The sequence below is a fragment of the Pyrgilauda ruficollis genome, unplaced genomic scaffold (assembly GCF_017590135.1).
Source record: "Pyrgilauda ruficollis isolate IOZ18807 unplaced genomic scaffold, ASM1759013v1 scaffold38, whole genome shotgun sequence".
Taxonomy (NCBI): Eukaryota; Metazoa; Chordata; class Aves; order Passeriformes; family Passeridae; genus Pyrgilauda; species Pyrgilauda ruficollis.
In genome coordinates this window covers 8,225,150-8,245,931 of record NW_024525267.1, presented here as the reverse complement: position 1 = coordinate 8,245,931, position 20,782 = coordinate 8,225,150, and the positions used below count along the sequence as shown (strand labels likewise).

General features: G+C 40.0%; 1 protein-coding gene across 3 annotated transcripts in view; it reads left to right on the top strand.

Moving 5' to 3' along the window:
* Positions 1 to 20,782, top strand: part of SYNE2 (spectrin repeat containing nuclear envelope protein 2) — a 175,985-nt gene that overhangs the window by 26,529 nt on the left and 128,674 nt on the right. For all 3 annotated transcript variants that reach the window (XM_041476401.1, XM_041476402.1, XM_041476399.1), the window contains exons 3-22: positions 1,635 to 1,696; positions 2,638 to 2,733; positions 3,004 to 3,081; positions 3,173 to 3,265; positions 4,433 to 4,614; positions 6,237 to 6,433; positions 6,869 to 6,969; positions 7,690 to 7,791; positions 8,528 to 8,665; positions 9,462 to 9,626; positions 11,515 to 11,627; positions 12,327 to 12,483; positions 14,014 to 14,104; positions 14,264 to 14,451; positions 14,612 to 14,776; positions 16,081 to 16,254; positions 18,451 to 18,609; positions 18,861 to 19,034; positions 19,948 to 20,073; positions 20,232 to 20,387. In XM_041476401.1, coding sequence (XP_041332335.1) covers positions 1,635 to 1,696; positions 2,638 to 2,733; positions 3,004 to 3,081; positions 3,173 to 3,265; positions 4,433 to 4,614; positions 6,237 to 6,433; positions 6,869 to 6,969; positions 7,690 to 7,791; positions 8,528 to 8,665; positions 9,462 to 9,626; positions 11,515 to 11,627; positions 12,327 to 12,483; positions 14,014 to 14,104; positions 14,264 to 14,451; positions 14,612 to 14,776; positions 16,081 to 16,254; positions 18,451 to 18,609; positions 18,861 to 19,034; positions 19,948 to 20,073; positions 20,232 to 20,387 — 2,717 coding nt within the window. The remainder of the gene's footprint in view (positions 1 to 1,634; positions 1,697 to 2,637; positions 2,734 to 3,003; positions 3,082 to 3,172; positions 3,266 to 4,432; positions 4,615 to 6,236; positions 6,434 to 6,868; positions 6,970 to 7,689; positions 7,792 to 8,527; positions 8,666 to 9,461; positions 9,627 to 11,514; positions 11,628 to 12,326; positions 12,484 to 14,013; positions 14,105 to 14,263; positions 14,452 to 14,611; positions 14,777 to 16,080; positions 16,255 to 18,450; positions 18,610 to 18,860; positions 19,035 to 19,947; positions 20,074 to 20,231; positions 20,388 to 20,782) is intronic.

The window sequence follows — 20,782 nt, the reverse complement described above, 5'->3', positions numbered from 1 at the left end:
AAAAGGAGATAGAAAGGAGTTTGTGTTCAGGCTGGCTCTCACAAGCCTCTGGGATGGCTGCTGGTGGCAGATGTGAGTCCATCATCTCAGAGGCCAGTGCATCTGTTTGTCACCTGAGACTTGTGTTCAGACTTCCAGCCCCTAGAAATCTGTGGGTTTTGTGGTGTGTCTTGGAAATGGAGTGGTATTTTGGGAGGGAGCATGGGCTGGTAAGTCAGGTAATGACACTGCCCCGATGGGGCTGGGGAGCTGCTCTGGTCCAACTCTGCTGCTCACCCTCTGCTTCACATTCTGGGGGAGCTGGGCTTTCCTCTGTCTCTGCTGCCTACAGGCAGGGAAAAGCTGTTCAAATACTCTGGTTTTTGAAACATGGGCTTAACCATGTCTCCCTGTCTCCCTGCAGAGCTGCTGGTTGTGGCACCGTGAGGGCCCTGGGTGCAGAGCTGCACCTCTGTGTCACTGGGTCATGGTTTGAGTCCCATTTCACTGTTTTCTGCTGCAGCACAAGTTCAAGCACTTTCTTCTTCCTCTTGCTGGTATTAACACCCTGTGTGCTCCTTTTTGGCTGTGATGCCTTGTCAAGGCTGACCTAGAACAGAGGCTAAACAGAGTTAAAGAATAAAGTAGGGATTTATTGGATTTATTAAAAGGGCTCAATAGATCCACCTTGGGCAGCACAAGAGCCCAGCCAGAGCTACACTCAAGATGAACCAAAATGGTCACAAAATACACGACTGGTTACAGGATCTCTCACTTTTGTAAGTTCTGGTCCATTTGCCTATTGGAGTTAATTGCCCAATTACAGCTTTAGCCCATGAAGTCCTGTCCTTCTTGTTTTTCTCTCTTCAGTCTGTGTTGTTTATGCTCTTGGGCCTGAGATTTGGATCATTTGTCCTTGGATCCCCAGCTAGAGAAGGAATTGTTTTGTCTCCCTACTCTGTGAAGAGAGCTCACCATGCCCTAATGTGAAGCTCAGAACTACACACTAAATCAGCACAGAATCTGAAAAATAGTAAAGCTAAAACCTGAGGCATCAGCTGAATTAATAATTTGTACACCCCAGGGAGGGCCCAGCAGTGGAAAGGGTGCAGGTAGAGGCTCTATTTCCCCATGACAGCCTCCTAACTCTCTCCAGCCCTTCAGCTAGCAAAGATTTCTCATGGTGTAGCTTCACCTATAGATGTGCATTTATCCCCTAACTCCAGCCTGCATCCAACTTAATGTGTGGCTTTCCCAAATTCCAGGATCTGTCTTGTGCTGGTGATGGCCCTGAGGCCTTGAAGGAACATTTAGGAATAGACAGAGCTATTGCAGACATGTTTCTCTGTAAAATTATGCTTTCACATCGCTATTTGTATTTGCTGATCTTCTGAGAAAGCCTTCATTAGTTATTCTCTGCATCCTGTAGGTTATGCTTGGTGGTTGTAGAGGTCTTTGCAGTACCAATTCAGCAAGCAAGAAAATATCAGCTATAAAACAAGAGTTGAGAAAAACTGATAGTAAATAGTAACTTAATATCTGGAAGAACAGACCTTGGGTTTGAGGTGGATACCATGTGTCTTTTTGGGAAAGAGAAGTAAAACCTGATCATTTTTTCCATTAACTTTAGGGTTTTTTTTGTTTTTATTTTCCAGTCCAGCGGGAGTTTACACAGAAGAAAACCTTCACTAGTTGGATAAATTCAATATTGGCAAAGGTAAATGGGTGTTCTTTAGCAAAGACATGCTTTTGCCTTTTTCATTCATATATGCTGGTTAGAGATTAAATTTTTTAGGAACAAATGAAATTGCTACAAGTTTTTTTAGGCACTGGATGGGAAAAGTAGCCCCGAGAAGCATTTGTTTAATAAGTGCAGCAGCACTGTATTGGGGCACATCCAGGGACGTTTGTGTGAGGTGGATTGTGTGTGGATGTCACTCTCCTTACTCGTGGTAAAACTTGTGGTGGATTGAGGCACATGTCTCAGGGTTTTACGAGTTTCTGAGTTTACAGTTGGTTTTACTGGGATTAGGTAAGTGTTATTCTATTATGCAATCCAAGAGCATGAGTTTAATGAGATGACCTGAGTGACTGGTAAGTATTAAGACAAACCACATACTAGTGGAAGTGCTCTTTAAGCTCTCAGAAAACAGCTCCTGCAGCACTTGCTGGGACTCTGACTTGCTCAGGTAAAAACAAGATACAATTTTGTTTTGGTCCCTCCTTGAGCAGAAGCTGCTGAGCTCTTGATAAGTTTGTGTTGTGTGGGTGAAAAGAGGTTTAGTTATGCAGCTCTATACTCAAATTTTTATTTAATATTAAGATCTCAAAATATGAATTAACTGCCTACTTTAGCTTTCCCTTTCTCAATTTTTTTTTTTTTTTTTGCCCCAGACCTCCTTGAAAAATGTGAGTGCTTGAGAGTGAGGCCTAAAATTACCCTAAGAAAACACAGAGGCAGGACAAAGAGGGGGGAATAAGACACAAACATAGTAATGGGTTAGAAGAAGCGGGATGTGGCTGTTTAAGTGCAGGATTTTTATTGCAGCTTAATGAAAAAAATAAAGGATGCTAAACATTATTTAACAGCTGAGTAATCTGTGATGTTCTGTAGTGTGTTGAATTCAAAATGACAAAAGATTGAAATTTATCTTGCAGCATACCCCTCCTTATGTTGTCTCAGACCTGTATACAGACATACAGCAGGGACATTTGCTTCTGGATCTGTTGGAAGTGCTTTCAGGTCAACATCTGGTAAGACAGAGTAATAAAAATATTACCTCAATCCTTTGTCAAGTCCAGCAAAGATTTCTGGATATGCTTAAGTGCAACCATATGAATCATCCCTCTGGGGTCATAGAGTTAGTTTCAAGTAACTTCTTTTTTACCATTGACTCTGAAACACACTGAAATAAGTTGATCCAAAAGTAACTTATGAATTTTTGACGGACTTCCCTTTTCAAAATATAGAATAAAATTGATTTTTGCAGTTGAAGATATAACCTGGTTTTTTTTGCTTTGCAGCCACGGGAAAAAGGATTTAATACCTTCCAGTGCAGAAGTAATATAGAAAATGCTTTGACATTTTTAAAGAGCAGATCAGTGAGTATTAACTTCAAAATTCACAACTAAAGCCAGTTTAGCTAGTGGAACATTTTCTTTGTTAACAATGATCCCTTTTTTCCCTTCTTAGCTGAAGCTCATAAATATTCATGTAGCTGACATTATTGAAGGAAAACCTTCCATTGTGCTTGGCCTAATCTGGACTATTATATTTCATTTTCATGTAAGTATTTCAGCGATGTGAGAGAGTTTTAGTAGAGGGGAAAAGCACAAAAATGTGTTGACTTACGTGATTGCTAAATAAGATGAATTAGTACTGAACAAAAGATTATTTTCTGACATGTGGAAATGACATCTCAAGGAGATGCACTAGTGCAGGGCTGGCAGTGATGAACAGTGTCTAGCTGCAAATGGTAGGAAGGAAAGGTAGTGAGATTTTATTTTTAAGTAACCAGTTAAAAAATGGGCTAAGGTCTGTAATGATTAAGCTCCAAAAAGAGCAGATAGTGGTGAAGTGGCACATCCATCTCTCAGAGGCAGCCCCGTTCCTCAGTATTGACTGTGCTTACAATGTACAATTCTTGTATTTTTTTTTTTTTTTTTTTGTTTCAGTGCTAGTACCTGAAATAACACAAAGGCTATCAAACTTATTTTTCTTATACAATAAGAGTGTGCACGTTGTATGGCATGGGGTTGTGGGGAAGTGTGAAAGCACAGGGCCTTGATTTAATCACTGTGTAGGGCTGCAGAGGGTGCTGGAGCCAAGCTGGCTTCTAGGGAGAGCCTAGCAGTGAAATAATGTAGGTGCACTAACTAGTGACTGGGACTCAGGAGAGCACTAAGAAACAAAGTTTTCTAGCAGTATTTAGCCCATTTTTTTTGTGGTAGAGGTACTTTGATGCCAGAGAGTCTTGTGCTGCTCATAGCTTGTGGAATTATCTTTTTACCTAAACCAGGCTTCTCTAGCCGAGTAGGGATCTCTGAGGTCTATCAGGTAGGTTTTCCTGCACTCTGAGTGAGCAGGCAAACTCTGACTATGCCTAGAATATGTCACTCCTGGCAGAAGAAAACACAATGCCATGGGCTGCTGTCACTGAGTAGAGTAGAAATTGACTGAGAAGGTCCCTTGATGTCATTGCTGGTACCCACAGCATAACACACAAGTCTTTGGGTGAATATATCCTGCCAAAAAAAATTGCCTCAAGATGGGAATTCAGCATGAAATAGTTCAGGTTGTGCAGATTAAAAAGGCTGGTTTGAGTTTGGGGGGGCAGGGAAGCTACTGTTACAGCTGTGGTTGAGTCCTGTCTGGTTCTCTGTGGTGTTCTGCCATTGATGCCTTGGGAATGTCTCACTGAAGCCTCATTCAGTCTCCCATTTTCTCTGACAGATTGAAGAACTGGCCAGGACACTTGCCTGTACCTACAATCAGCCTTCACCTGATTGTCCAGGTGCTGTTGACTCCTCTCCAAAGGCAAACAGATCAGCTAAAAAAAGTGCTAAAATTAAGGAACGGTGGAAGATGTCTGCTACAAAGGCTCTTTTGTTGTGGGCAAAAGAACAGTGTTCACTGTAAGTTCCATCCAAGACATAAAATTAGCATGCTACGCTTTGTATCGCTGCTTTCCTCTAAATGTGGTGATATTTTCCCCTGTTTTTTAAGATTACTTAGTGACAGCTTAGCAGAAAATCCTTTAACTTTCAACTTGTGGTTAGCAGTACTTTCAGCATCAGTCAGGCCCCAAATGTTTTGACATGAGCCCTTTAAATATAGTAAAGCAAAGCTCACCTTACTAATTAAACATAACAGTGTAATCTCAGTTGTTTGGTTTTTTTTTTTAGGTGCTCCTGTGTGATAAGTCTAGTGGAATGTTTACGTGATTTACTTGTTTTAATCCTCATGGTTGGCAGTGATTCACACAGTCTCAACAATTTTTTAATATTTTTAATGAAAAATGTAGGATTTTTATGATCCCACAACTCATGCTTTTCTGTCAAAACACTGCATGATCCCAAAGGAGGATGCTAATCCTGGTGGTCCTAGTCCCTAATTCTAACAAGATGTTTTCCTATGCTTGAGGTACAGATAGTACTGCTGCTTTCAGGGGGGGGTGTTCACAGCAGATACCATCTAGAGCAGATACAGATATTTACATTTTCTTCAAGGGCTGCTGCTTCACTCCAGGATCTTCCAAATATGCTTTACAGTAATGTCAGCTCTTTCTCCTCAGCTCTTTGGGTTGTTTTATTTTCTAATAAAATCCTACTAATATTTCGTGTTATTAGTGGGAGATAAAGGCCTTCATCAGCACATCAGACACTTTCTGCCAATAGAATGGCACTGAGGTTTGCCTTCTAGCTGTCTTTTATCAGAAGATTAATTGGCACATCAAAACCAGCTCTTTATCCATGTAATCTTCTTCTTCCTTTTGCATGTTTTTCAGCAATATTGCTGTCTGGTTTGCAGTCTCATTTCTGTTCATTTCTGAACTGGCATTATGTTGAAATATTTTGTTACCAGTGAATCCTGTAGTTTTTGGTAAAGAAACAAATCTTCTAAGACTTGGCCCATTGTTTTGTGACTGAATTTGATTGCCTGAAACCCCACATCTTTTCCATGCTGTAACATACTCATAACATACAGGCTGTTTTTGGAAAGTTGTCCCAGAATTCATTGTGGCCTGCATGGCTGGGCACTTCACAGCACTGTTCAGGCTGTGAACATTAATAAAAGATGATTTAAGGACACTAAACTATTGAAGAGAAAAATAAATACTTTTTCCTGCACTAATACATTGCTTTTAAGCTTCGGAGTTTCTAAAATGCCAGTTCTTGGTGTCCTTACAGATGAATACATGTTCTGCAGTGCTTTTCTTCTTGCTTTTCCACCCCACAGAATGCACAGATGTTGAGCACAAAGGTGATATTTAGGGGGGATTTGGATCAGCAAGGGTTTATCTTCAAAATGCAGCAGAAGACAAAAAGAAATAGTCATCTTGTAAAAAGAAGTAATTGTTGTGATTGGTAGTACTGGCTGTGTTGTTGTCTGACTGGTGCAGAAGTTCAGTGGCGAGGTGCTTTTGGATTTGGTTCATAATCCATTTTACTGAATTTATACTCTATTTCTAAATTGGTACTTAAATCCTGTTTCTTCAGATGTCCTAACATTTTGTTTCCACTCATTTCTGGGATAGGCATGGCTCTGTCAGTGTCACTGATTTCAAGTCCAGCTGGCGAAGTGGACTGGCTTTTTTAGCCATCATCCAAACCTTGAGGCCAGGTCTGGTTGATCTGGAGAAGGCAAAAGCCAGAAGCAATAAAGAAAACCTGAAAGAGGCTTTCAGAATTGCAGAACTGGAGCTGAATATCCCACGGCTTCTGGAGCCTGAAGGTAAATGATCAGCTTTTTAAAAATCTTTTTGTCATGAGTGAGATTAATATGATCTATAAAACTGTGCTTAAGTTTGAAATGGAGCATTGATGTTTGCTGTAATGCTCAAACCTGAGGTTCTTTATTTTATAACATCAGCTGTACTTAGGGACTGTAGGATTTTTGATTTGGCAATAATTGCAGGAGAAGAAAGGATATGAAACTTTCCTGTTCATGGGAGAAACTTTTTAATTACTTAATCACGCTCTATTAAAATATTCCCAAGGAAAAAAATGTTCATGACATATTAATTTCTGTCAATGGCATGTTAAGTGAGGAGTTGCAAAATAAACATGTTTATGGTAATGTGTTTTAATAACTGCAGCATAGTGTGTAATTATGTGATCAGGCCTAGAAGGCTGCATAATTATGTAAATGCTGTATTGGCTCTCATAGATGTTGACACTGTGAATCCGGATGAAAAATCAATCATGACTTACGTGGCTCAGTTTTTGCAATACTCCAAGAATTTGCCTGAGTCTGAAGAAGACATGCAGGTATGTTGTCTGAGTTACCACTGAGGCATTTTCAAATGAAAGTGCTTTCTTTTCCCAGTTTTTATCTGAGTCAGTAGCACATAGTAGATCCTCTGATTCTGCCGACAGGATTGGATTGGTTTGAACCTTCTGATGCTCCTGTGTGGTAGAAAAAACTCCATGTTACAGATTTTTCGTTGGTGATACAGGTGGAATTGCTGTGCAGGTTGTTTTTTTTTTCATTGAATTATTGCAGAGGACATTTTCAAGCTTGGTTGTCTTCATGTGTGCTCTGAAGTCTGTGTAAGTGTTGGAGGCAAAGCAGACAGATTTGCAGATGCACAGAACAGCCAGCTTTAAATTTAGTGTTTGACACGTAAAGTGGACAGAAGTTGCCTCTGACAGATGACACTGATCAGAAACCCACATTTTGTATTCTCTATGTTCTCTTATGAGAGTTTAATTGATGATTCACATACTGATAATCTCCTTTCAGTAGAACTGCAGTCAGGTCTTTTTTTGATGTCTTCCTATATCCAGGTGCCGGGTTTAAAACTTTTTCCCTGCAATGTAATAGTGCCTGACTCAAAATTCATCAAGGTCCCCAGGAATTATTGTTTGTTTTAAATAGCTTTGAAAGGACGTTATCATGTGCTCAATGAGTGTTGTTTTATGGCACAATGTAAATTAAAAACAATGCTTGCAAAATAGAAAGATGAAATTTTCTGCTCTAATTACCAGGAGAAAGTAAGAGAGGCCATGGGCTGGTTGGCTGCACAGGAGAAGAAGTTAGCAAAGCTGCTGGTGGAAACAGAGAATGAAACATACTACCAGAAGTACAAAGTAAGTTGCATTTCACGTTCAGAAGTTTCTGTGAAAAGAATCTGTTTCTGTGGATGTTTTTCATATTTTTCATCTTCATTTCCTAAACTGAAGCTTTCAAAGAAAACTTGGAAATCTGATTATGAAATTGTTAAATCCCTCATATGATAGAAGGAAAAGTAGGCTAAAATTCTCTCTATTATGAAAAATAGATATGCTGTTACATTTTTGAGTAGAGTTTTTGGAAATAGTAAACTAGTGTCTTAATTAATTGACGTAGTTGAAGACTTGGACAAGATTCAAGCGCGTAGGCCCTTCAAAGAGTTACTTATGCTATTTCTGTGCTAATTACAACAGTAGGTTTTACCCAGCTAATGTTATAGAGGAGTGGTTGAATTGCTGGCTCTAGGTTGTGCTGAAGCAACATTTCCTTTGGCTTATATTGTAGCCAGAGTTTGTAATAAAGTGGCCCATGGGGAACTGTGAGAGGAGGAATTTTCCCTTTCTCTTGCTGGGAGGGGAGAACTGTGTTCTGACTGCATTGACATTATGTTAAATACAGACTTAGGGAATGGCACCTATAATTTCAGACCCAAATATTGCCTGGAGACAAGAATGCCTCTTGCTGTCTTGCCTTTGCATGCATCACACCCTTTGAAGTTTATGGAACTCATACCAAGGTGTTCAAAGGCAGGACTTGGCTCCCTGAGCTTCCATCTGACGTCTTCTGTGAACTACTCTTCTATTTTACCTCTAGGAAATGATGTCATTTATGGAAGCATTTAACCAAGAGAAAATCCGCTTTCTGCCTGTGTTGTCATCAAAAAGAAGTGAAGCTGAGCTGAGTGAAGGCCAGCAGGAGATGAGGGAAGAGTGGGATAAAGTGATCTCTCAGGTCAGAGGCATTTCTCTCTCACTCACCCCATTACCAGCATGAGCATGTGGGATGGATAAAGAAGCCTAAGTCCACCGCAGGAACTCACACCAGGAAAAGTGGAGGGATGATGCATTTATTTGGGATGATAAAAAAGGTTTGACCCTGAACCTGAAGTCCAGACAGTGTGAGTGGCATTCAGTGCCCAAGAGGAGGCAGAAGGTGACTTTTTGTGTGTTACCCTTCTGCCTCCTGAGCCTCAACACTGAAACATCCCTGGAAAATGCATCTGGTTGTCTCGAAGCACTCTTCTGATCAAGGGTTTCGGCCTATTTATGCTTAAAAGGTTATTTTGGGACACAATTGTGGCTCAGAGCACAGATACTGATCTAGTAGGGCCTGGTTGGTCAGTGCTTTGCAGTGAATTTGGCTGTGTTGGATCAAACTGGGCTGTGTAGGGCCATGCTGGGAATTGCTGTTTTTGCAAGAGATGTTCTCCTGTCAGCCCCATCACAAACAGAAAGCTGTTCATCTCTATTTCCCCCCTATTTTGCAACTAGTTCACTATAAATTTTCCTGTTGCTGGGCCTTGGGATGGTCACCAGAGGTTATGGGCTGGGAGCAAACCTGGGTTTGAAGTAAATGGGGCTGATTTTAGCTGACTTCACTGGAAACACTTTTGTTAAACAGTGACAGGCATGAGGGAGTGGGTTCCTGGGATGTCTTGAGCACCAGCTTATGCAGCTTATATCAGCATCTTGGAGATGGGGAAGAAAATAATAGTGAGAGATTTAATCCACTTGTGTTCCTTTTAAAGATTAACGAGTGGAAGGCGAAACTGGACCAGATGTTGCCCTCCCCTCTGGGCAGCATTGAGGCTTGGCTCCAGGAGGTGGAACGTCTGCAGGCTGAAGATTTGCCTGATTTACAGGACCCATTCAAAGCAATGTCTGCCTTCAGAGAAATAATTGTAATATTTAAGGTATGTTGATCACAAAGGAAATTCTGCTTCAGTTTGACCCAGCAAAGCACTTGTTATGGAATTGCTGTTTGACATTTTGGGAAGTGGTGTGCATATGTTTGTCTTCTGAAGATGAAAAGCTCTTCTGAACATACCTTTGAAGAATTATGAGTTTAATTAAATAACTCCATGGGTCTATAAGGCAGGTTTCAGACTTCACTGGGGTGAGATTAAATTTGAATACTGCCTGAATGAGTAAATTATGTTATTCTTTTTTATGTGGTTCCTGCAACTTGTTTGTTTGTTAAGTAATAACACAGGATAATTGCATCTTTATCTTTAAATCTATTCTTAATGCATACCTATTCAGAAAAGCACTTGAGCTTAAGGTTACATTCCAGGGAGCTCAAGAAGTTTGTGTGTTTAAAGTTAAATAGTTCAAGAAGTTTGTGTGTTTAAAGTTAAATATTTGCTGAATCACTCTGTAGTTCCATTCAAGGCAAGGATATTTTGATACCTTTGTACCATGCAAGTTATTTATTCTGCTCTTGGAATATTTGCACAGATAATAGTTTAAACATCGTTTTGAATTTGAAAGTTCTGAAAGAGTATATGTGTTGATGCCTGGCTGGTGATCATAATGCCATACTTGGGTTTTTTATAAGTGAGTTTGCTGGTTTTGTGACATTGTCCTTAAAGAGAATTTGAAGGAATGGGCAGTGGAGGTTCTTGCAAGTGGCTTCATAACACCACTCTCTTGTACTGTTTCTAGTCAGTTCCTGATATGAGAGATGGCTTTTTAACTGGTAACAGCTTTGTCAGTCTTTAGCCATTTGGCCTAAGATTTTTGTTGTGCAACCTAAGTACTTAAAGCATTTTTAAGAATAAGGTAGAGACTGATGTAATTTCTTAAGGCATTTATTTTTTCCCATTAAACATACAGATAAAATAATGGCATTCCTTCAGAAGAGGAAACACATTAATGCTTAATTTCTGCCAAATCCACTTATCTTGATAGGAAGACATCCTGCTGAGAATTTTTTCCCCTTTTAGTGTGTTGTGTGTAGGGATCATATTGGCAATGTGGTACCTTATCATACAAATTTTAATTTAATTTAATTTAGGAAATGATCCCCCAATGCTCATAACTGTCTGATGGACACAGTGTTAAGATTACAAAATCCAGTGTTAAAAATCTATGCACTATTTTTGTGGTTGAGGGCTGTCCCAGGATTTAGCCATATCCATTAACATGCTTTGTGGCAGATTTTATAACACAGAAATGAACTTGTAGCTTTTTTTTTTATATGCCAGTGAGAAATAGGCTTATCTTCTGTGCAATGCATATTATGTTTTATTTTCAGGTAGGGAATTTGGTGCTGAGACACATGCCTGTGAAATATTCCCCATTCATGGAACACTGGCCATTGAATGGTTAATTTGATACCCTGTCAGCCTGGTGTTAGACACAGATTTATTGAGCAGTCAAATGAACTGTGGGGCAGGTGACATAATAGATTTATTCAACAGGTTTTGCTGTCAGTCTTTGCTAAGGTGTAGCAAAGAACAACTTAACACCCTGAAGCTGTTACAATGATGCTTTTTTCTCCTAATGATAGTGACAGTGCAGAGAAAAACTGATAGCAGGAGTAGTGTAAGGTCTATGGTTCTTATGCTTAAGTAGATGCACAGTGATAAGAGAAATCAGGTAGTATTGCACTAAAAGGTGCACTTTAAAAGGTGATTAGGTAAATACTTTTATTGCACTTTAATGACTGAAGACACTGGGAAATTGTCTTGTGCTGACTAGTTCTTAATAGTTCTTTCCCTAACAGCAGGTGAGTTGGAGATTCCCAGATGAAATACTCTAGATCAAAATGAGTGACTTACTATGTCTTGTTCTCCCCAGGGCTTGATGGATTGTTTTGATTCTCACTTGGACACCCTTCAGTCATTTAAGAATGAAGATGAGAAGAATATGCCACTAGTCTTGCCTGAAAAATTAGAGGAAATGGAAAGAAGGTTGTGATGCTTAAATTGCCTCTGGTTCATGTTGTATTCTAGCTCTGCTATTGACTGGCTCTGCTGTTCTGAGCAAAGCACATAATTTATCCATGCCTTCCAAAAAAAAAAAAAAAAGAGCATTTCCGACCTAAACACAGGCTGACTGTCAAGTGGAGCAGGCAGGGATCTCTTATTAGTCCGATGAATGTTTAATTGTGTGTACAGAGTAGAGCTCATTAACAGGACCTTTTCAGATGCCCTTTGCTGGTGGGGATAGGAAGCAACCACTAGGGATAGGAAACTGGAATATTTTCAATGTAAAAATTTCCCTGGTGGCAGGGATTCTCTAAACTTTTATTTTCACCATTAAAAATCATTGTGATCTTTAGCTTGTACTACTCCAAATATCTGTTGGAGGATATTTTAAAAAATGACCAGTGAATCTATGTCCATAACCTGAGATGCTTTGACATAAAGGTGGCCCCTTTTTTTGACATTTAAGGCTTTTCATACATTGATCAGACAACATTGACTGCTCAATTGTTGCTGCTTAAAAAAAATGAACTGTTGCTATCTTATCTATAATTCCTGTCATAACAAAAAAAAAACTTTACATATATGTAATTTTGATTTTTTTTAGGATAATATCCTGATGCATTAATGGATTTTGTGTCCAATGATTTTTAATAAACTTTTGGAACTATTTTCTGTTTGCAGATTTAGCAATATTCGTTCCACAAACCCCAACACGTTTCTTGAGTACCACTATGGACTGTGCTCAGCCATTACAAATGAGGTGAAATTAAAGCTAAATATCTGGGATGTGAAATATGGGGCAAAAGAGTCGGTGGAATCACTGCTGGAAAATTGGAATGTAAGTTTCAGATATATGTATCGCACCCTGATGGCAATTCTTTCCCAGCTCTCTTTGATTCAGTCTTGTGTCATCTGAAGCAGGTAGACTTCCCTAGAAGCTTTCCTTGTCCCAGTATCTTCCATTTTGCTATGAATGAAATTTCTTTCCTCAGTGTGGAGAAGTAACGCAAGCCATGACTGTGATTTTCTCTCTGCTCTTTTTTATTCTTTTTTGTGAAGATTTCTTTCTTTCTAGATTATTTATAGAGCCAGCTGTAGCAGCCCTTCCCTAGCTCCAATCCACAGAGCCCTCTCTGGGGTAGTTCAGTAGTTGCTTTCTTCAAAACAAACCATTCACACTGCTGCCTCTTCCTTTTCCCAGCTTCTTTACCTCCTTATGCTTTGTGGTGAATATGAGTTGTCTTGTTCTGTTACACTCCATGCTTAGCTCAGTTTCTGGATTCAAGTTACGAAACTGATGCCACATGTAGGCTTTTAGGAGGGGATGGATTGCCCAACCCCAAATAGTGACAAAGGATACTGCATCAGGAGTAGAGGCAGAGGTGAAAATGCTGATGCCTCCAGTTTTTCCCCATCTCGAGTTAATGGAATTTCTTGTGAATTCCATCTTAGTGTACTTTCTCAGAGGATTCTCAGGCTGGCAAATCCATAGTTAAATCAGTGGGAATTTCACCAACCTCAGTACTGTGGAAGGAGGCAACAATAGGTTGTATAAAATAGCAGTTTCCTGAGCAGTATCAGCCTCACCCTGTGGTGAGATGGTCGTGCAGAGTTTATCTGTGCTGAGTTTGTTGGTTCAGTTGGTTTCATAAATACTTATTATCATGTTGTTTCTACAGTGGTGGCTCACAGTCTTGCTCAAGCTGATAGAATGCAGAGCTTTGCCAGGGAGTTTAGGGCTTGTTCAGAGTTTAGGGCCCAGGTTTGTCACAGTCACGAGGGAGGTTGTTTTGTACCCTGCTGGGTAGGACATTTGTAGGAGTGGGGAGTGCTGGAGGGGGATCAGCTCAGACAGAGAGGGGCTGAGGATCAGCCCTCGCTCCCTGTGCACACACAGTCTCCTCCTCTGCTCCCATTTCTTCCTCTTTCACCCTCTCCATCCCCAGTTTGTTTTGATCTGTCAGAAATGAGGCACCTCAATATTTCTGTGCATGCAGGGAAACCCACCTTTGCTTTCATCACTTTTTGGGCTTATGTGACTAAATTCTGCCTGACTTGTTCTCAGTATTGCCCTGGGGCTGTAACTTTTTGAAGCAAGCAGTCCTGACTCATGCAGGGCTGTGGCTCAGGCAGTGGCATTCAGGTATTCATAGTTCTATTTACTTTACTCTCTGCACAAGCAGAGTAAAAGAACAAGTTTGTTTCAGACTAAAGGGTGCAGCTGAGTTGCTGGGTGGGCTTTGCTCAGTTTACATTTAACCTGTAGGTTGTAGGTTGATATTGCAAAAAAAGTGTCCCAAGCTATATTTCTTACCCAGTTTTTTGTCATTCAGTGTTACCCATATCAATTACTTTTCACTTTGAGCAGAATTTCATTGAAGAAAAGAAACTTGAAACACAACTAGACATTGCTACTCACATCTGTGAAGACTTGAAAAACATAAGTGGTCCTGACTTGGGTAAGCTCATGCACATAAGTTGATATGAAGATTTCTATTTTGAAGTAAAGTGCTGCCACCAGTTTTAATTCCATCTACTGTTCCATGTAAACACTGTTTCTGTATAATTAACCTCTCTGTTTCCAAATGTATAACAATAATCCCTATTCCATGTCCTAGCTGGAGATCCTCAAGAAATCAGCAAACTTTTGAAGACAGTGGAGTCAAAGATTTCTGCATGTAAAGAGTATATTTCCAATGTAAACACCACCCTACAGAAAGTCCTGTCCTCCTGGAGTAATTACACAGAAAACATCCACTTACTAAAGATATGGCTGGAAGAAAACAGAAATGAGGATCCAAAAGAGGTACATGGTTCAATTTTTCTTTGACAGAGATACTTCAAAGCCTCCTGGAAGAAAAACATTAAATCTCACAGTGGCTGCTGTTGTTCCTTTTCTACTTTTCATTTTGGAAATAAATGTTTGACAGGGTTCTGCTTAAAATTATTTCAATGCCTCTGTCTAGATCCCTGCTGAGATCCTGGCAAAGAGGAATTCGATTCATGGTTCCTTAAATGAAGCTGGAAACCATCTCATTGAAGTCAGCAAAGAGCAAGTTGGATCAAATATTGCCAAAGAGCTGAAGAAACTGAACAGGAGATGGGCAAAGTTCATCAAGAGGGCACATTTTGTGAGTTACAAGTTACTGTTACTCTTTGCCATGAAGCCTTCAAAGGAATATTTTCTAGACTTATCAGCTTGGTCATCGGAGATTGATCAATCTTTCAGTCAACTCAAGGTTGCCAGTTTTAAAGCTTGAGGAACAGAGTACACAGCATCATCCCATTCTTAATCTTTGTGACTCAGTTAAATTCTCATTATAGCAGGATGGAAAATGTTCAATTTTTAAATTGAAATCTCAAAATCACTTACAAAAGGAAATCTTATTTCAGAATGAAGCTCTTAATTCAGTGCTTGGGGTGGAAGTAATCAATTTAGCCTGTGTTAAATTTTACAGTATCTGTCTTAGCTGGTAGAAAGTAATTATTGTTGCATAGATATTTCTAAGGTTGTGCAACTTTTCACCAGCTCACTTGACAGGTTTTTAGGCTGCTGTAAATCCCTCTACAACCTGCCTAATGTTATATGTATTACAGTCCCTAGAGTGCTTTCACAAGAATGACATTTTCACTCTGCCTGGGAATATTAGAACTCTTAATTTTCTGAGTTCAGCCTTTCATTGACATTTATTAAAGATACTGCTGTGACAGTAAATGGTGGCAAAAAATCACTGCTACATTTTTGTAGGAGATGAGCATAGTGAGAATGCAATAAAATCAAAAGAAGCAATCAAAGGGTGGGGGAAAACCAGAGTTTGCTAGAAAAACCCTTAATAAGAGATGCTTCAAGGAAATATATTGAGGAATCAGATAAGTGAGGTGCAAGAAACCTATCTAAGGTCTTAAAGACTTCCTGAGTTATTTTTGTGGCATTGCTTTGGACATTATGGCTATTATATATATTTTTTAATGTAAAATGCAAGACCAGATGCTTGAGCTCTGGCCTGTGACTGCCAGTGCCATTAAAGTCAGCACACTTCCTGATCTTGATTTGACCAGCACCAGCTGCTGTTTTTAGACAATTTCCTGGTGTGGGCTAGGGGATGCTGCAGCCCAGGAGTTTTCTCTATAGTAGTGTGGCTGCTTATAGGGGAGGGGACAAGGGGACAGGCCATATGAGCACAGGTTGTGCTGTCTCACCTGCCCTCAGGGCTGAGGAACTGAACGTCACTTCAGTTATTTATTTATTTTATTTATTTATTTTATATTTTATATTTACTTTATTTATCAATATGTTTGGCTTTTATTTCTCCTTTGATCCCGTTGAGTGCTAAAGCTGGGAAGTGCTGGGGAGTGACCCAAGTGGTGACTTTGTTGGAGGAGGGCAGTGGGGAGATGATGGGAATGAACATCTTACCTTGCTCTTTGTTGACAGCTTGGAGAGGAGAGTGCAAATGCTGCTGAAAAGACCACAGAGCTTCCAGGGAGCCTGGAGAAAATTGAGGAGCTCCTTGGAGGGGTGGACAGCTGGGCAGCAGAGTTGGGACGTCTGCTTAGCAAGATCAGTCACGAGGAGCCTGTGAAGCCTGAGATGGAGGAACATTTGCAGGTGAAAATGCTGCTTAAAATACTTGTTCCTCAGATTCTCATCTTGCAGCATGGGTTTGTGGCTGGGGTAAAATGAGGCATCATCAGTGAAGCAGAACTTAATGTGGATTTTGTGCTGTAATGCTTGTAAAAAGTTAAGACAGTGCTTGTGCCTTGTTGTTATTTCTCAGGATCACTCCCAGATGAGCTGTGAGTGAATCTTCCACCCTCAGTGTGTCCAGATGACCAGCAGGTGCCAATGAAATGCTGTTGGTGCCACTCATCAGCTGCTTGTTCTTGAGTGATATTTATTACTCCTGTCCAGCACAGCACTTGGAGCAGACCAGAGCTCTGCAAGTTGCCAAATTGAGTCGTTCCCCTGGTCATACAGGACTTTTATCATCTACCCTCCAGTGCAGGGAGAAGGTTTGGGACACCTTGGCTGTATTCAAGGCTTACCCATCAAAAACTGGGATACTTGCAAGTGTTTTCAGCAGCACATGGAGTAATTTGGGAATCTCATCTTAAAAACAAAAGTTGTTCTAAATATCCACAAAGAGCACAAATTAACTTCTGACAATAAATTCCACTAGTCACTATGGTTTCCCATGTCTCTCTGCATGGGATTACCCCCAGCTCCCAGCAGATGGCAGGTGAAAATCTGTGTATATAACTCAGCAGCTTCAGTACAAAGTGATTTATTTTCTTGCCATTGAAGGTAAGACAGGACAAAGATGCCAATCTTTGCACTGAAGAAGTTGAAGCACTGTTTTATGTTGCCTTTACTACTTCTGCAGCAGGGCCTGTATAACCTAATGGTGTGAAGGTGACCACCAGGAGGTTTCATTGGAACCCCTTTGTGTAACTGCTGTAAATAAACAGAAATACTCTTTATTTAATTTAATCTAGATACAGTAACTGTGCACCAGAATCAGTGTTTTCCCTTGCTTTGTGCCCTCTTGCAGGGTGTTTAGCTGCTGCATGTAGGTAATGCCTTACAAAAGAAAAGCCTTGTAAAACAAAAAAAAAAAATTTAAGCCCTACTACTCTAGCTAAGCTATCAGCTAGCTTGTAAGTTACCATGTGAAAAAATCATGAAAATGAGAATCAGTTAACACAACAATCTATTCTGGTAAGAGAATTGTTTACACCTACAAAAACAGAGTCTGTCCCATGAGAATCAATGAAGAAAATACGTAAACTAACGAAAAATAGAGAAGTTTAATAAACATTCACCCTAGCCATTTACAAACCAATAAGCTGAGTATCAGTGTATTGTTAACCAGTTAGACTGAACACAGTGCCTTCTGATACGCCTTTGAAAATATGAACTATACCATAAAAAATCAGCTTTTCTGCATTTAGAATAAAAGTCCTGTCTCTTTTTACTGCAGCATTTACCTGACAGATTTGGGAGTGTGAGAGACGAAAAGGACCTGTTTGCTTTTTATAATCACAGGCATATGTTTATAAAACAAGCCTCGTTTTGCAGTGTGACTCTAGTTTGTAAAAAAAAAACATGAAATAACAAAGAACACCCTGAAATACAGCCTCCAAACATGTGGCTGGTGTTGTATGTCCATGTCTGGGGGCAGGAGAGAGCTTGTCACTCGTTACCTGCAGTACGATAGGTCAAGATCCAGAATAAAGCTCTGATTTTGATTAGGAGAATGCTAATTGACAACTTCAGACAGGAGAAATGTGTTGAATATTCATAGATAGAAGCAGCTCTAATAAGGACTTTTCATGATAAATATTCAAACATGGCTCACTACCCCTGCTTGCAGAGCACCCAGCTGCTTTCCTGCCTTGCGGTACTGAGCACTAAAAGGAAATCTGAGCCTTGGTGTGTGCTCACTTCTGGGTGACTTCATGATCAGATACTGCATATCCAAATGTGTGGTTTCATTTGGGAAGCTGCTTGGATGGAGAGCACCTTTTAAAAACACATCTAATTGGCTCTGTGGCAAAGACACAGGAGGTGTTGCACTCACAGAAAGAAATTGCTTCAGCAAACAGAATCCCCTGTGGATGGCAGCAAATTTCTTTCTCTCCACACAGAGATTTTACAGTGCACTACACTGACCGTAACTGTAATGTAAGGCTTTCCTTTACCAAGGATCAACCATCCATGATCAAGGCTGGTTTTTTCACTCTGTTTAAAGAAAAAGATAAATAAACACTTGTAAAGGCTTTTAATGCTTTTTGTTCAAACCAGAGTTTGGCTGCAAGAGGATCCTCGTGCCAAGACCAAGTTGTGGCAGCAGAAGAGATATTGCAATCCCTGAGGCAGAATGTTTCAAGTCAGGTGTTTCAGCAGCCTTCTCACACCACTGGGCTGGAGGCACGAATTAAAGAAGCCAGAGACAAAGTAGAGGTACTTGTTTATAAACACACAGATATCTTTAATTTAAGCATTACAGAATATGGAAGACTCTTTGTCAGTCATGTGAAATAGAAAAGGTTCTGTACTATTGGAATCAGTCTCCCAGACTCTTGTCAGGGCAAAATCTAGAACATTTCCAAGATCAGTATCTCAACTTGAAAAACTTGAGTGATGTTATGAAGCAATAACTCTGTCTAATTACTGACACTCAGGTGCATTCTGAAAAGTCTCTTTCTTCCAAGGCTGTCATGGGTGACCTGAACAACATCTTGTCCAAATCTGACAAAAGACCCTCAGAGAAGGAGGCTTTGCTCAATTTTGAAGAATCCCAGAAAGAACTTGAGGCCTCCATTTCAAAGGCTGTGCAACTTGTCAGTCAAAAATTAAGTCCTGAAGAATGTATTTCAAGATATGAGGTGGGTTTGTGTTCTGAACCAGCTGAATTTGAGTACTTCTGAGGGCCATGTGGTCTCTAAAAGTCTGAAGTAAGAAAAATACTGACCTTTTTGTTTTTTGGTAGTTGTTAATGCTTTGCTTGGTTTTCTGATTTAGCACTTTATTAACTTGGCAGGCAACTTGAATGAAGAAACATAAATCTGTATGGCAGTTTGTTCAGTGCCTTGTCCCAAATTACTCCATCAGAACTCATCATTTTCAGAACTACTTTTTTTTTTTTTAGCCTGATCAATAATTAAGCTTCCCATCAAGAATGACATGCCTGAATTGGGGAGGTTATTATAAACAACTGAATCTGCTCTTTTTCCCAGAAGGTAGTTGGTAAATCAAATGTCCTGTCTCAAAATGTGGATCTCTTGAAGGAGTGTCAGAAATGGAAGTGCCCAAAATCTGTGTTGCCTGGTCTGGCAGAGCGAGAGGCTGGGTGACCATGTGGCAGGAGGGGCACAGAGCTCATTCCAGGCCATCCTGGAGATGCCATGGTGCTGATGGAGACCTTTCACCCTTTCACTGCTGACACCCGTGGGACACAGCCTCCTGTATTCCCTAGGGAAGAGGCAGAGTTCAGCGATCTTCATCTTTTGTCTTTGGTACCAAATTTTCCCTTGAAAGTTGTTACAAGAACAGCACCAGTTTTTCTCCATAAAGCATCCCCTGATACTGCAACCTTTTTCAGAAGAACAGGGATGGAGAATGCCCTTGTACCCACCCACAGCAGAACCACACACCCCATATGTGTGATGTATACATTAATTTATTCACAGGTTTTACATGCTACCAATGTAATTTTGTTAGTTAAATAAGTTACATTCAGTTCTCTTTGGTTTTCATTACGATGTCTGGGTTTGGGTGTTTTTTTTTTTTTTTTTTTAGGAAGCTTTTAATGCTCTGGACAATAAAGTTCTTGACAAATTTTTGAAAGCAGCTGAACTGCTGAAAAATATTTCATCTGACCATGAGAAGCTGGTAGTGGAAGATGATGTTCGTAGGAGATGGGAGGTGAGATAATGCAAGAGTGAGAATCCATTGTGTGGTCTCATTAGGCCTGGCATCTTTGAAAAACAATTTTTTCTTGTTACAGTACATTCTGATGTTTTTACTTGCTGTGTAACACTGTCTCACCATCTCATGGGAACAACGTGCTTTGTATTTTGCAGGCAGTTCGTCAGGAAATTGTATCCTATGTCCAGCTCATAGTAGAAAGGGAAAAAAAGAAATTTAATGCAGCTTTTAAAAAAATCAATAAGCAGTTAGGCAAAGAGAAGAAACTCCTAAGTATGGATAAAACCAAAGGGCTCACCAAGGAGCATGAGGTACCTGACACACTCCTTTTCTGCCTCTCTTTGTGAATGCTTTGCTGTCCTTCTTCCTCCTTTTTAGGTTCATTACCTGGAGCCGGGCCCTTGTGCTCTGTGTTATGTAAACACAGAGCAAAGAAGCCACCAAAATTATTTCTTTCCCTTTTTTGACTGCAGATATTAGTGTTCTTGCAGACTTTTAGAATTAACCCCTTGTTAAGTAGGTGGTATCCTTTTTCCATTTTTTCTCCCAGGTTTTTAGTGTATCTTGAATTCACCCTAGGAAGTATAATAATTGACAAGGAATATTTTAAAAATATTCTACTTTTTCTGTAGTTAGTAGGACACTTCTGTCTGATGTCTGGGTGAAGAAGATTTGGGACCAAAATTTAAAATTGTAGAACATAACA